Below are 16,251 nucleotides of genomic sequence, written 5' to 3' on the forward strand. Positions count from 1 at the left end.
CTCACCGTGGGTGATGAGGTAATGAACACAATATTTTCCACCGGAGTTAGAACAGATGTTTTTATTCCACATGGCAGATTTCTGTCTGTGGTGTTTTGTCTACGCTAATCTCACAGGTTTAAAGTGGCTCAGTTGGAAATAGATGATGTCACATACTGCTGTGCTCCAATCAGTATTTGGATGTTTTTTTCAGTCAAAATATGATGACAGTTGTGTGGTTGTTTCTCACATTGTCAACCCCCTGTCAATTAAATCTAATCAAACAACACTAACGACCGACTCACAGACTTACAGACATCAGGGGAAACCCCTGAAGCCTTAATAAATAATACCTTTTTTCAAACTTTGAAGCTGCACTAATTAATATTTCTATATCAACAATGGACCAGTTGACTCTAAGTAATGTGAGAAGGGTCGCTCATAGTTACAAACCCACAGATCATCTGACTGCAGTTTCAGATTTTTAAAGCATTGACTCCTTTTAACATGTTGTTTTGTCAGCATCAAACTGCACATAGAGAAAGTTAACAACTAGCTAACAAACTTTTAGGAATTAAAGAGCCAGATGTTTGCCTCAGGAGATGGTAGAGGCAAAAACAGAGCTAAAAGGAGAATGAATATTGTACTATTGCATTCATGGTGTGGCTAGAAAAACTACTTGAAATGAATGCTAATGTTGCTCTCTGTCTGCTGGATGTGTAAAATAGCATATGCTGCTAATACATTATATTTTCATAAGGTGATAATCAGTGAGTCAATGTTGTGTTTAGCCCTTGTTGCACTGGTCTGAGTGGACAAATGGACAATGATTGTTGCTGACGTGATATTCATGGATATATATATATATATATATATATATACCTCAGATATGAAACCTGCTTTTCTGGGGCTTTAAGAATTTACTGAAGGTTTGGTTCAAAATAGCTTCTGTTTTTTATGTCATAAAAGCTGAAAATAGTAGTAGTGGCAGTAGGATTACTTGATGTTACTTGAAGGGGAAAAGACACTGAAAATTTGTAATTTACACATATTGAACTCCTGATAGCCAATTTAGTTGAAGTCAAAAACTACTCTTCTTAATTTTGTTGCTAAAAAGTTCAATATAAACATCTAAAATCTTGCTTTCCCTCTCCTCACACACACACACACAATTTTATACAGAGCAGTAAGCCACGGTGCAATCGTGCGAGCGGCTAATGATTTATATTTCGCTTATTCTAAAGCCCAGATTCACATCATTTTAAACACACCTTGGACAGCGTCTCTGGATTTCATATCTGCTAAAATATTGATTTCTCCAGCCAGCTCTTAAATCATCCACTGCAGGGCTGCTCTGTCTCTGTGACGCTGAGGATATGTGCATGTGATCTGCTGGCTAGAGCTCTTCTTTGCATGTGTGATTTTGCACATCTCCTGTCAGCATATGACCACACACACACACACACACGCACACACACACACACGTGGGCACACACACACACACACACAAGCGCGCACACACACTCACACAAGGTCATTTTCCACCATCACCCTCCCATCTTCTTTTAACAAGGTGGGTTCTGGGAGTGATTGGCCGGGTTTAGAGAGAGAGGGGTAATTGGGATGTGTCACCGCTCCTCTGTGACGACAGAGCGCTTGTTATGGCTGCAGGGAACGTATGCTCAATTTTAACCCTAGGATTAAGCAGTGGGATCCCACAATGCATTGTGCTGAACAGGCAAATTGCTTTGCCAAACTGCTAGGGAGCAGAGCGGAAGTGTGTACACTGAAAATATCATGGTGGAGACTCACACACTGCACAAAACAGACATGCAAAAAAAAGAACTAAACATTTAGTCAATTAGGACACAAGAATGTTTGAAAATGATGTATTTTTCTGGACATAACTAACAACAGTAACAACATTTGTGAAAACACTACATTTTGCATTTGTGCCAGTATATTTGGTTTCTTAATACAACAAGCTTGCTTATGCATATTCTTTGGGGAAAGTACCCATCTCTCCCCAGAGTGATAACAGTTGTCTTGGCAGGAAAAGCAGGAACGAAGACAGGAAGTTCCCTCTCAGCAAACGGCCAGGATGGACACAAACTTGTGTCAGCAAATTCATGTCAACATCCAAGATTGTATTTACATTTGGGCCTCTCCCAAACGGGGGAGAATCAGTCAGAATTGAATAGAGTGGAGTACAGGTGCCAGACTAAATCAGCACAGCCAGTACAAGAGACATATAATAGACTCTTTACCTATTAGAGCCGAATGTAGCTTGATAGGCCTGCCACGACAGTCGCTCCTCAGGGGCGGGGTTAAGCAGACAATTAACTAAACAGGTGGGAGCTTGTATAATTCAGAGTGCAAAAATACTTACTACTGCTTAATACTACTCTCTTTTCCCACAAATCATTCAGAGAATCTAAGCTGTGTGGGAATGGACTATAAGATTTGCAGGCATTCATTTAGGTAGGCAAAAGTGAGTAAGCAACAATTCATATGGATTTTTATTGTTGCTGTTGATCCAGACATCAATATTCTACTGGGTTTCTGTCAGATTGGATTCATTTTGACACAAAGCTGTCTGAGAGCAGAAAACTGCAGCAGATATACATAAGCCAGCATGGAGTCAGCCGGACGTGGTGAGAGACTGAGTGGGTCAATTTCACAATATTTCACACACAGATTTATTGACAAATAACCAAAGCCCTCATAATAGTTTCAGTTTCAGTGACCAAGTGCGATTTATTCTTTTATTTCCAGGGCCTCACTCTAAACACCCCCACGTCAAGTTCTGGAAAAACAGCAGCAGCTCCTTTTAAAGCCACGTACGGATGGAGTGATGAAGTGACGGTAGTCAACACTGAGATCATGGGATACCAAAGCTGTCGCTGTGTTTTGTCCCATGTCTCTTCTGTTCCCCAGAACGCTACACCTCCCTCTGCGGACGGATGCCCCACTCAGGGACAGGCAGCCTCTGTTTGTGCAAACTCAAGCGTGTCCTGTGCTGTTCTATGCTCCCTGTGCGTGTGTGTGAGTGTTTATGCCTGTGTGTGTGCGCGTCTGCTTGCCGACCCCTGCATGCCGATCTCAGGCCTCTGCGTAACGTCCAGGAAATCACAGGAAAAACAGAATTGAACATTATGTAAACAGCCCATGACAAACTTCTGGAGCCACCGTCCAACTCTCTATTTACATTATCAATTATGTTCTCTGCGGATAAGCTGCTTTCAATGAGGGAGGAGAGCACGGATTCACTATTGTCTCTGTGGGCTGCAGCAAATGGTCTATGTCATTGCTTACTCTGCTCCTACGCCAGCCATAGCCAGACGTGTGTATTATATCTAGTTAATGTTGCACTTTTGCAATTCTGTCATATGGCAGAGAGCGTTTTCCCTGTGAATTTGGCATTTTGTGAGCTCCAAAATTGCAAGGTTGAAGTTCTGAAAGAGACTGATAATTGAATTGCTGTATTACTTGTTCATTTTGCTTCCAATAATATTCAATAAGCATTTTTCAAAAGTCAAACTTAACATGAATGTAACTGTTTTTTCATTTTTTGTCTGAAAAACCTGAGAAATATCTTATTACAGCTAAAACTATTTTTCAATCAACAGAAAATTAATTTGAGAGTATTTTGATTATCGATTATCATTTAAGTTCAAGTAAAAAAAAAAAAACTTAACATTTTATGTTTGTACGTAATTTGACCTTAGTCTCTTGTGATGAGGATTTTTCATTATTTTCTGACACTTCAGCGACACAGTAATCAAGAAGTTCATCAATAATAAAAAATAATTTATAGCTGCAGCCCTGAATCTAATAATTTCAAAGTGACAGTTTGATTCAGTCCTCAGGCTGTTGAGGCAACAATCAGCGTGATTAAACACAGCGAGCGAGATTCATATCAGCTCTTCCCTATAACAGGAGCTCTGGCTTTCGTTCTCCCTCCACGCCACAGCTGGGATATTTCTGTGAGGTCCAGCTGAAAAGTCACAGTGTAGCCGGGCTGCCATGCACCAGAGACATCCAACTATATTATTATAGGAGAAGGGAAACAAAAATAGCTTCAGCAGATGCCCTCCAACACACCAGTCCCGAGGACCAAGTGGAGTAAAGATCACAATGTGAACTATTACAAACATGTGGATCCACTGGCCTCGAGGTTTCTGGCCACTTCTCCTCATGCAGCCAAACGCTTTGTTATTTTAGAAGATCGAGTTACTAGACGGAGCTAACCAAAATAACATATTTCATATCTACTAACATTGACCTTGGATGGGAAAGAGACATTGCTGTGGGGGTTACCTACAGATGTACGTACGAACAGAGCTTCATATGGTTCCTGCATGACAGAGACTACACTGTGAAGAAAATGTACAACATGTGTTTTCAAAAAACTTTTGAAATTTTAAGGATTTAAGATTTAGGCACTGAAGATAAGACCACATGATTTATTATTAGATAGTATTCAATCATGGAAAAATCTTTAGTCATCAATAAAAGAGATTATTGCTGAGACGATTGGAGGCTGTACTGACCTACACTGCATTTCACATTGTCACATCCTCCTGACAGGAAACAACTGGGCTTATTGGAATTCTAGTCCTGAATAGGGTTTGAATAGAGTCTGCAGTCTGCAAAATACCCAGATTTTTAAAGATCCAACAGTAATGATTCTCTTATCAAACCTTTTATCTCCTCACTCTTCCCTACAATCAAAGGGCAATGCAGAGTGCATTAACATAATGTTAGCAGGCTTCTTATGTTCAGCACATGCTGACTCTTGCATTCCCTCATTGAATTACCAGCATCACTGGAAGCAGATTCTATCTGCTGCATGTCATGTCTCCAACTTGGCACTAGGTCATGTTTTAAGTTTTTTTCTCACTTTTTCATTTCTGTTTCCTGTTTTATTTTGGTGTCTAACTCTCCTCTCGTTTCAGATCCACCTCCTGCCCTTGTGTGCTTCCCGCCTTTGTGATTGTCTGCCCCGCCCTGATGTGTTTCACCTGTGCCTCACTTTCCCTGCTTCCCTTGTGTATTTAGTCCCTGTGCTCCCTGCTCCCATTGCCAGTTCGTCTTTGCCTGTAGTTGTGAGCGTTCCAGCCTATACCCTCTAGTTTGTGTCTCCTAGTGTCTTTCAATCCTATTTCTGAACTTTACTCTGCCTCAGCCTACCCATTTTTGATCTGGTTGCCTTTTTCTGACTGACTGCTGTGTACCGAACTTGTTTTGGATTAAAGACCTGATTTTTGGAAAACCTGACTGTGTTTGAGTTGTGCGTTTGGGTCTTTTCCTGGTGTGTTTGAAAGCCTAACACTGCAGCTAATTAACATTATTTCTGTGACTAACCTGTTCAAATCACATGATGACATTTTTGGCTGTTGACTAGTTAAAAGTACCCCGTATAGTTTTGACCACTAGTCGCCTTATGGAGCAATGTTTTTTGGTCCCTTTTGTTTTTATTTTGCACGCAGGCGACACAATTCACGCTACTGCTGGTGGCTCCAGGGAAAGAAGCCTATCGAAGCCTACAGAAGAACAGCTCCTCACCAACCTGCAGATGGATGTCCCCTAAACGACTCACATGCAGGCAATGGGTAGACACTAGCTATAGCACACGTTATCAGGCATCAGGGGCAGTTTTGGGGCAGTAGCAGTGAACTGTATAATGTCTTTATGGGAGGTTCAAGGGGACTTGTAGTTGTAATTGCAAAATGTGCCACTATGCGGGGCCATCGGGGACCCTTTTCCCCTTCAGGGCCCCAAACATTTTAGTCTCTCCTGACAATGCACAATAATAATTTTTTCAAATTGGCTTTGCACATTTTTTATTAAAAAAGAAATGCGTCAATAAGTTACACTCACACTGTCAGGCCTCAGGGATACACACTGTGTGTTTTGCAGAGTGACACTGAATGCAAACAGAAATGTGTCTGTGGTCGGCCAAAGATCTTCTGTGAGGATGAAGACGCCGTGCAGAGCTGTACGATCCACGGCCGACTGTTTTTGCAGTGCTGAGTGAATCATGGTTTATGTCACTTTAACTTCTCTAATCTCCTGTTTATCTTTGTTTATATTAACTTTATCAACCTTATAACTCTGCGTTGGTTCTTCCACTATTTGAAACATAGCTCAGGAAGAAAAGGAAAACAAAGTTAGCTAGCTTATTGTCACATCAACATTTCATATCTAATGCTGCTCATCTCAAAATATTGGAGCTACAGGTTGTGAATGAGTCAGAGTGAACCGCCTTCTCAGCCAACAAATGGTGATAACAGGCCTCAAGTGAATCCTTGGATTCCTGTTATTTATAACTTTAATGACTCACAAATGTTGGAAGATAAATCTAAATGGATTTGATAAGGGATCTGATTGGATTCCAGTTCAATAAAATGCCATCAAACCCCAGCCCTGTTCCTGAATTTGTTAAAGTAATTCAAATCTAATCATTAATTTTTCAAAGATATGGGCAGTAGATGTTTAACATGCAATGTGTTGCCTAGCTGAGTATATGTTTTGGCAACAACCATTATTCTAAATGACTGTTTGGCTGAGAAACATGTGGAAGAGGTGAGATGATTTCCAGTGAAAAATATACAGGCTGACACACATCGAGACGGTTCAAGATTTGATTCAAACACGGTGTGCATGTACACACACACACACACACACACACACACACACACTCAGACAGTCACACACACCACACAGCGCTGATAAAGACATGCCAAGGCTCCCGTGAGACAGGCAGGAGAGCTAATATGCTTCCCACTGAGAACAGAAGCAGCACACATCAGGGTTTCAATCACCTTGTTTTACAATGAGTCAGAAAACAAGGCAAAGACAACATGCTTCGAAGTTGGCCTCCATTGCTCTCTCAAATTTATGACCCTTTAAGTAACATTAGTATTTACTCAGCGGTGCAGGGAGGAGGCAGGGAAATCAGAGCGGAGAAGTATCCTTGGCAGACGCTGTATTTATCTTTACCTAATATTTTTAGATGGTAAGTCTGCGTTTCGACACATTCTTGGTTTTTCAAGACTATAGCACAATTTACAGACTCCTTCTCCCCCGGCAGTCATGACCTCCAGATCATGGAATCATTATTGTCTGAAGCCAAACTGATCAGCTGCTTCTTTAAAGCACGCCACGTGAACGGTGGTTACAGGGCTTTCTCAGACAGCCGATCTGAAGGCCGGATGACCTGCGCAATCTCCTGAGTGATGTATGGATGCACATACGCAGAAGCCTGGAAGAAACCTTGACAAAATACTGGTGAAGACATTAATCAATGGCGACTTATTAAGGAGTTTCTAGCATGCAGCGACGTTACAGCTCGGCCCTGACCTCACCGATCCTGAACACACGGGTAACACAAGGGCAAATTGTTCTTGACTTGAGCTATCGCAGAGGGGAAAGTGCCAGGGATCTAAAAGTATTACTCCCTCTGGGGCTCAGACGACTGATATTGGAGAGTGCACTCATCTAAAGATGAACCCTTTGCTTTTTTTTTTTTTTCTGCTTTTCTTTTTTCTTTTTTTTTTTAAATCTTCCATATCAGTGGAGATAAGCGCAAGAGAAGCCAACAGAGAGTCAGAGAGAGAAAGTGACTGGCATGGCTCCTCCACTCCACAGTGTGAGATGTTAGATGCAACATATTTTATCAGGGTCATTTTGGTCACGTCTCTTTAGATTAACAGCCGGCTCTCTACGTTATCTGTGTGACATATCATTTAAGACATTTTACGCTCTGGATGCCTCGACGCTGCGCGCGCTTGCAGCATTTGTCAGTGAGGTAATGCACAGGAGAATATGGACGGGCTATGTGTGCATGTCAATGAAATATTCATGTAGAAGTACTCAGAACTCTGAAGAGGGTAGAGCACAAACAGCACCTCGGCAGACGGGAAAAAAAGCCCCCGAGGAATACCAGCAAGGGAAAATAAGAGAGAGGAAGTGAATAAGAGAGGAGGGGAGAAAAGAATATACAGAATTATATTTATAGCTGTACTCAAAATAAGACGAGTGAATGCAGAAAGGCGTTTTAGCAAAAAGAAACGGGAAAATGAAGCGTGTTCTGACGTTTGTTGACGAGGCCGCACTCAGAGCGATGTGAACCTCTGAGCCCTGATCATGCTATAGAGTGATATCACAGCCTGTCCAAATACAGCGGAGGAGTTATTTAAAATCAACAGCCATTTTACAGCCTGTGGTGTCTCATGGGTCTTTCTCGACACTGGTGCGATGACTGACATATTCTTGTAGTGGTTTGGAGTCGGCTACAGCTTCGTCCTGATCACTTCCCTCTAGACACCACAAACAGCCCCTCCTGTCTGCCTCTGAAAGGTTGATGATGATGATGATGATGAGGATGAGGACCCACAGAACAGCCAAACACCTCCAGATTTGACTCCGGCACAGAACAAATGCCCTTGTTTTCTTTCCCTGGAATGGGATACAACCAGGCTTTGGAGGAGCTTAGTGGGGTTCCATCAGTGAACGTACACAAATCCAGAGGAAGAAGAAGATCATTATCCGAAAGTACAGTAAGGCAGAAAGAACTAGATCTCTCCCGCAGCGCTGCAACAGTTAGGTGAATAAAGAAAAGACTAAGATAAAGTTCTTCAATGAATTCCGACAACAAGCTTTCACTCTCTTAAACTATTGCAGGACAGTGGAAAATAACAATGTCTTCCAGTGTTCAAAACTATGATCAAAAATATTTGTTGACAATCTTTTATATAACACGACCTGAGTAACCTTTAAAGATGGAAACTATGAACATATGTGTTTCATCATCACCAAAAGCTTCAACATTAATGTAAAAGACAGATAAATGGAAAATTTATTAAAGTTTTGAACTGCAGTAACTGCTTTTGGCTACTTGAGGAAAGCAGAAACGCTGACATATCATCGGCTTTGAAGAAAATACTGTATTGTAAATTTGTTAGCAAATAGGTTCCTCATTACAAACCCAGCCGATATGAAGCAGCATTCACTAAGAGCTGTGTCTCAGTTAAGTCAAATACTCTCTTTTAGTTCTGTTTTTGGCCTCCACCAACCAACTCCTGACTGGAATTGCTCTGTTTAGCCACTAAGCGTTTCACTTCGTTAAACAGCTAATCGTCTTTCTGTCACTTTGTGCTGGGCAGGGAGCGTACAGCGGGGTTTCCCAGATAGCAAAATGAAACTTCCGGCCCAACTTTGGCCCTAGTCTGGCCCATATATTTCCACATCTGGGCAGAGTCCTGCTGTTATCCTCAGGTATTGACTACCAGCCGGAACATGTTTGGAGTGTGCGCCAGAAATGGTCCAGCTGTGGTCGTGGCATCTTACAATTATGCTGTATATGGGCTAGATTTGGAGCGTGGAACTGGGCATATACTGGGCCAGAAAAAAACAAGCATGTGGCCCAAGCACGGGCTGGATTTATTTTGATATCTCAGCTCCTGTGGCCAACAATGAGACCATAAGAGTGGTGAATGTGACCCTAAACTGTGAAGTTTTGACTGCAACACAGGATAGCACTCTTAAAAAGGTCCTGGTCTGCAACATTTACACAACTGTGGGAAAGAAAAAACCACACACTGAGCTCCACTCAGCAGGTAGGAATAAATAGTCAGAATAATATGCAAATACAGTGTGACCCAGGTCTGGTTACGACACAACAGCTCAGCAAGAGGGGAAGCAGCAGCGGTTGTAGTACAAACTTTATAAGTTTTCAGTTATGTAAGTTCACAGTGTGCAGCTCTTAGCATGCAGTTTCCAGCAGCGAGGAGACTGTGAGGCTCAGTCACAATCAGCTGTGACTGTGCGACAAGCACCTCCCCACCCAAACAATCAGTTTGCAGCAGTCACATCATCTAAATCAGCCTCAGTCTCAGCTCTCAAGTGACGTTTTACCAAACACTTCCCATCCCCACTTTCCCAGCATCCTCTCTGTCACTCCCTCTACTCCTCCAGTGGCTCTTTCACTGCCTCTCCATGTCTATCTCCCATCTTCACTCTATCCCCTTGTCTCCTCCACAATCTGTCTGTCCTCTCCCCCGGACGAGCAGAGCGTCCTCCTGTTAGAGCACAGCCTGAGACAGGTGTCGGCTACAATCTCAGCTGCTACCCTCTGCAGAGAGACGGTGCCTCTGCTGCTCGGCAGCGTTGAAACGATTACACCAGATAGGTCCCAAGGTCAACAGAGCTGTCAGACCGTGCTCCAAACCCCTCAACTCCTCAACCCTCCCCCACGGACGATAAGGAAAACAGGCAGAGGTGTTTATCGAGGCCATTGTGCTGCACACAGTTCATTTTCATCTCTTCTTTATGTTTCTGTTCTTTCATTTGCCTCTTAAGTTGCTTTTATTGGGATTTGCAAGGTGCTGCTTTAATGTAGGGTTTCTTCCTCAGTTACTTTCATAGATACAATAATAAAAAGGCAAAAAGGAAATTGACAAAATCCAATCTGTGTCTTTAATTAGAGGTGGCATTTGGATCTGGGTTAGTATACTTGGACGTGACACACTGTGCTTGAGTTGTCTCGGAGGAAATGGCTCTACAAGGAGCTACGCAGAAGGTAAGATCAGGAGAAAATGAAGAGAGCACGCGGGGAGACATTTGGGAGATTTGTTGGGCAGTCTGCAGGGGGGAGATCGGTATGTGCATACTTCCCTTGATATATCTGTTTATTTGCACAGCACATCTAAACAAAAGAGCGAGCAGGGAGGCCACTTCAGCCTGACAAAGGTCACATTTCCTAACGCAGGAAAACTGCTTCCTGGCCAGCGAGAACTCGGCTGTAGGATTTAGTTCACCAAGGAATAGGACTGACTGAGGAATAGGCTTATTTATACTGGTCTGCTCATAACACACAAACACACTACTTCAGATGGTGTGTCATTCCCTGTGAGAATCCACATAGTTTCACACTTACATTATGTTTTTTGGGGTTTTTTTTTTTACGGAAAACATAGAGTCCTAATTATATTTATCTATGTAAGACCCCTTTAAATATCAAACTTCATTAATACCTGCCAGCTACAAAATAAGTCCTCCTTTGACGCACATTGAAAACAAAACAGAGCCTTTAACCATTCTCCACTTAAAGGAACAAAAGCACCCCTGCCTACACGGGAGCAAACACCACTCCAAATAAATTGCAGTAAGCAAAGTGCTACCATTAATCAACAGCAGCGTAGTTCAGAACGAGTGGATGGCTGTAACTTGTCAAGGGCCTTTACATTTAGTATTTGCTTTTACACTCTAAAAGCAGACCTCAAGTTTCCAAGAATAAAACCATCTATTAATCTAGTAGTCAATCTGAGCACCTGTGGGGGGGGGGCTGAGAGAGAGAGAGAGAGAGAGAGAGAGAGAGAGAGAGAGAGAGAGAGAGGGAACGTGTGGGGAAAGTTATCAACCCCTTGAGTGTTTGAAGTGCTATTTCATCTACGAGAGAGGCACAGATGAATACTAAAGAAGGTTTCTCAAAGTCCCTGTCCAAGTGCAAAATTTATGTTTGAATAACTTTGAATATAATGCAAATAAGATCCCTAAAGAGCGCGGTGAAAGGCAAAAGATTTAGGCAGATGTGGCAAGTGTAGCAACGTGAGACAGGTGAGGCTGGAATGTGGCTTTACACTGGGACAGCAGGTGTGAAAAGTGGGGTGAAGGGTCCAAGAGCGCAATGAGGAACAGTTTTCTTTGCCATTATTTCAATCAGTGATTCAGTTAGTTACGAGGACTAGCTGCCGCTGCCAATCATCTTACAGTATGAACAGCCTGGCTGCAAATAATGATATTTATTTTTCACTACAGAAGATAAGTATCATATTCATCACTAGAAACAAAGAGAACTACACACTATGATGTTTCCTACTGAGGATGTCTCAGTAGGAGACTCACATTTCTTCTCAAATGTTAAACTACAGTTTATGAGAGCAGATCAGAACCAGGTGACTCCTGATAACATTTTAGATTAGCGTGTGATCGTTTCTGATGCTGTTTGTATGAGCTTGTGTGTGACTGGCTGTGTTTTGTCGTGTGTCTTATCTTGATCTCAATGAGAGTACCTGAGTAATAATAATAACTTTCATTATCAAAAAAATCTGTAGATTATTTCATTGATCAATCATTTCATCTGTAAGATGAGAAAAAATGTCAAAAAGTCAGTTTATCCAGAGAACAGCCTCTAACTAACAGATATTACATTTAAATTTATACGCAAAAAGCAGTAAATTCTCACATTCATGAGGCTGGAACAAGAAATGATTTGGCGTTTTTTGCTTTGACCTAAATACTGAATTAATTACTAAAAGTTATTGCTGATTAATTTCATGATGAATCGATTAATCTACCAGTGGTTAATCATCAACTAGGGGACTAAATCAAAACCACATAATCTATATTGTATAATGAGGATCTATTTAGTGGTGCTTTATTTTGAAAAGGCTGTAGAGCACAACTTCTTGTTACCCCATGACAGTAGCATTAAAAGTGGATTGATACTTGCAATCCATTATTATTTATCTATCATATATTAGTATTATTTATTCTGTGACTTCTTGATAATGAGTTTTAAGTTGAAGTCATCTTGTGTGAATTATGTTTCTTTTTCTCTCTGCTGGGTCACAGTATATATATCACTGTAGAAAAGTGCATCTGGGCTGAGTTTAGTGAGTTTATTGTGATATTTTAACCTTGACAGTATCAATATAAGGAGATGTTTCTAAGATTGATTTAATTTTTGAAGTGTGGTATGCTTCTAAAACTCATTTCATCCTGCAGTACAGACTTACTGATTGACTGTGTCAGAGCTGTTTAACCTTGTGGAATCAATTTATAGCACTTTATGCTCCTGCCCCATAATTCAGGTCCCCTACCTGCGGTTTAAGGATCTCCAGGGGCCCTTTAGAGACCTCTCTTCAGGGCCCACCAGAAAAACTCCATCCACCAGAAAGTAGCCTATCTCGGTTTGAGAATAAAATGATTTATGGACTTCCATTATTATATCCTCTTCAGTCCAGTTCTGAGTGAAAATCTCAAATTATCCTGAAGTTGCCCCCCCCCCCACACACACACACACACACACTTTGTGTGTCTGGACGATGTTGTCAGTGTTACTGAGACCTACTTACAGGGAGACCGTTCTGTTGGGTACGAAGCTGGGCTGCAGCGTGTCCATCAAGTCCACATCATCACACACCACTTTGACTCGGACGTGCTGCCTGCTCAGCTCCTTGGACCTCTCAGCCGAGCAGTGACAGCTGTCAACGATCAGGTCGGGACAGTTTCTGTTGCTCAGGCTGGACCCCCACAGCCCGACGACCACGCACAGTAAACTCAGCGCCCTCATGGTGGACTCACACTCTTTTAACAAAAAAAACAAAACAAAACAAAACAAAACAAAACAAAACAAAAAAACACACGCTCCTCTCAAGTTATGTCCTCCCAGCTTCTGGGACAAGTCGGGACCATTTCACATCGCCTTCCGTTACATTACAGTACAGCCTGTGCTCGAGCTGCAGTCCGGATCTCATGCCCCGCTGCTCACCTGCTGCGCCCCCAGGAGCTGCAAACTTTCGGCGCTACTTCTGCGATTGAAACCGGGAGTTAAGTTCAACCTCATGGGTGCGAATCGCTGCATCTTTGCCATTCTCTGCAAGTAAGAAGTCCTCCTCACCACACTGTGTACTGTGCTGTGAAGTGCGTAGGGTAAAACTTCCAGCGGCGCGCTTCCAAAGTCCGAATAAATGTTACTGCGACACGTCCTTCTCCGAGGAGCAGCGTGAATCAAACGAGTGCTCGTGGTGAAAAGTTGTCCCTGAGGATCCACTTTAAAACCCCGCTCCTGTCCGAGCTCCTGCACGCCGTGTTGTCATTCAATCTCATCATGCACTTCTTACGACCTTGGACTTGTTGCGCATGTTTGTGTCCAGAAAGTCCCTCCCCGCTGAGTCCTGACAGGCTCCAGCGTGGGCTCCTAAACTCATCATAACCCAAACTGAGAGGACCACAGACATCCATCTGTTGACATCTAATAGACTATCAATAAATCACAACTGAGTCCAAATTTCCTTGTATTCCTTTCAACTGTTCATCTCCTGTGATCGCTGGCTGGAATAACAATGAAATTTAAACAGTTTTTCCCTCTGTGCCACCTCCAAGGGTCCCTGGAGGTCCCCGGGCCCCAGTCTGGGATGTGCAGCTGTGCATAGCATGTGTGTTAGGCATGAATTCTCAAACACAAACGTTTCCACCACCTGATGAAAAGTGTTGCTGTTTGTTTTATTCTCTTGATTTACTTTGGAACAGCTTCAGATGAACTGTTTGTATCCACTTTCTGCGACCTGTACACAAACTGAAAATGATCTTAATCATGAATCACTTCTGAATCAGTAGAATTACATTTTTTTTTTTAAAAACTGTCGAAGTTACTTATTACTAACTTATCCTGCCCTGTCATTTCTTTCTCCTATAATAATATAATATTCATAAGGATATTGCATTTTTCTAGTATAAATTATAATCAAATTGACATTGTTCTTGTTTCCTTGAAAAAAGATGTTTTGTATAGTACATGGCATGTGTGTTGTTAATGTGCCAAGATCCATATTGCTCTGGTTTCATTGCAGCTGCATGAGAAGCTGCTGCAGGCACTTGTAAACCTGACATTCATTTAAATCATGGCAATAAATAAAGAATATGAGCTGGAAAGTGACCAGGTTGACACAGTAACACAGTGTTGGACTTGTGGAAATGATTAATGACTCGCTTCTTTATGGCTGCACTTAAAATATTTCAAAAATGGTCAAAAAAAGAAAGAAAAAAGTGTGTTTTAGCTGTTTAAAAAAAAACAGCTAGTGCCTGAGGAAGTGGTTTTGACTTGAAAATAAAAACATGCTGATTGAGGTGTAAAACTGCTGTGAAAATACATGTTCAGCTCTCATGAACACTATTCTGTGACAATAAAAGCCACTCCAGTCAGCCATGTGATGCCTCTTGACACACATACGGACAATGTGGCCTGTGATCCGTCTCATAATCCCTGAATTTACACTTATTCTTATCAGAGGACTGAGGGTTTGAACAGGCCACACAGTGTATCCAGTGACATCAATCATGTCTCTTGATGGTGGATCATCTGTGCAGAGGGGTTTGGCCCCCGGGGAGACAGAAGCTGAGACATCTGGCTGGATGGGCTCCCTGGGGCCGGGACAAGTTGTTTCCCCTGTGTGTATGTGTGCACTGCGCCCCACGCCAAAATTCCTCCCTCATTATCCACATTGTCTCCGACGCAGGCCCGACAGCACAAAGGAGGATTTGAAGCCGCTCCCACTGACCCTGCATTCAGCTCGTGTTCCCTATTCTTCTGTCTGACAGGCAAACATGGACTCCATTCTCCCTGCTCTGTGTTTATCCACATACATCTCTATATTGTGCTTCCATGACGCCCCTTTGGACTGTCACTCACGCTTGTTTACACAGATGTACAGTGTATTTACCCCGTGCCTGTAAGTGCACAGGGGGATTTTCCCGCCTGCTGACCCCTGGTGAGCCAATAGGAAAGTCACCTGGCGCATCCGACATCACCATCTGAAGTGATCCATCTTTAATGGAGTCTGGAGAAACATTTCCTTGGATGAGAGCCATGGCTGTTCACTGAGCTACTTGTGTGCTCCTAATGGAAAACAGAACCCACGAACACGAGGACGTTGCGTAAAGGTTTCCTCTCTGGCAGCGGTTGTATTTCACACCAACAGCCCCTTTTGAATGGGATCACTAATCAGCACAAACAACATTATTTGTAGTGTGAAACAGTTTACAGTTTAGATATTAACTCAAGATAAAGACTCCTCTGTGCACAGTGGAGGGATGGAGTCAATTGTACTGAGGCAATGCAAACAGTCTTTCTCTGCGAAGCATGTTCTCATGTTTTCCCTCTCTCACATTAGTGTTCACAGCTCTCCATTATGACTCGCTGACAGAGATGAATAGGCCACGGCCGGCAGCGATCACAGTCCTCACTAAATATTTACCTGCTCCACTTGAGAAGGCCAGGATGACAGACTCTCATTATTACTCCATGACTTTTGGGATAATACTCATGGCATTTTGTTTTCACAGAGTTCCCACTGTGATGCTTATACAGGTGCAAAAAAAAGTGAAAGCTTTTGGCTTTTAGCAAGTCTGACGGGTGGTTTTTGGTTTCATGGTGCTGTCATTAATAATAATGTTATATGGACAGTGTGAAATTAAAGTTAAATT

At 42.4% G+C, this 16,251-nt stretch overlaps 1 protein-coding gene across 1 annotated transcript in view; it reads right to left on the reverse strand.

The window, feature by feature from the left end:
- The window catches only part of adgra1b (adhesion G protein-coupled receptor A1b), a 171,096-nt gene extending 157,179 nt beyond the window's left edge, over positions 1-13,917 (reverse strand). The window contains exon 1 of the mRNA XM_023425928.2: positions 13,122-13,917. Coding sequence (XP_023281696.1) covers positions 13,122-13,339 — 218 coding nt within the window. The 5' untranslated portion in view covers positions 13,340-13,917. The remainder of the gene's footprint in view (positions 1-13,121) is intronic.
- Positions 13,918-16,251: the final 2,334 nt, after the last annotated feature.

This window comes from Seriola lalandi, unplaced genomic scaffold (genome assembly GCF_002814215.2).
Source record: "Seriola lalandi dorsalis isolate HSWRI2012SDOR001 ecotype SW California unplaced genomic scaffold, Sedor1 jcf7180002054795, whole genome shotgun sequence".
Taxonomy (NCBI): domain Eukaryota; kingdom Metazoa; phylum Chordata; class Actinopteri; order Carangiformes; family Carangidae; genus Seriola; species Seriola lalandi.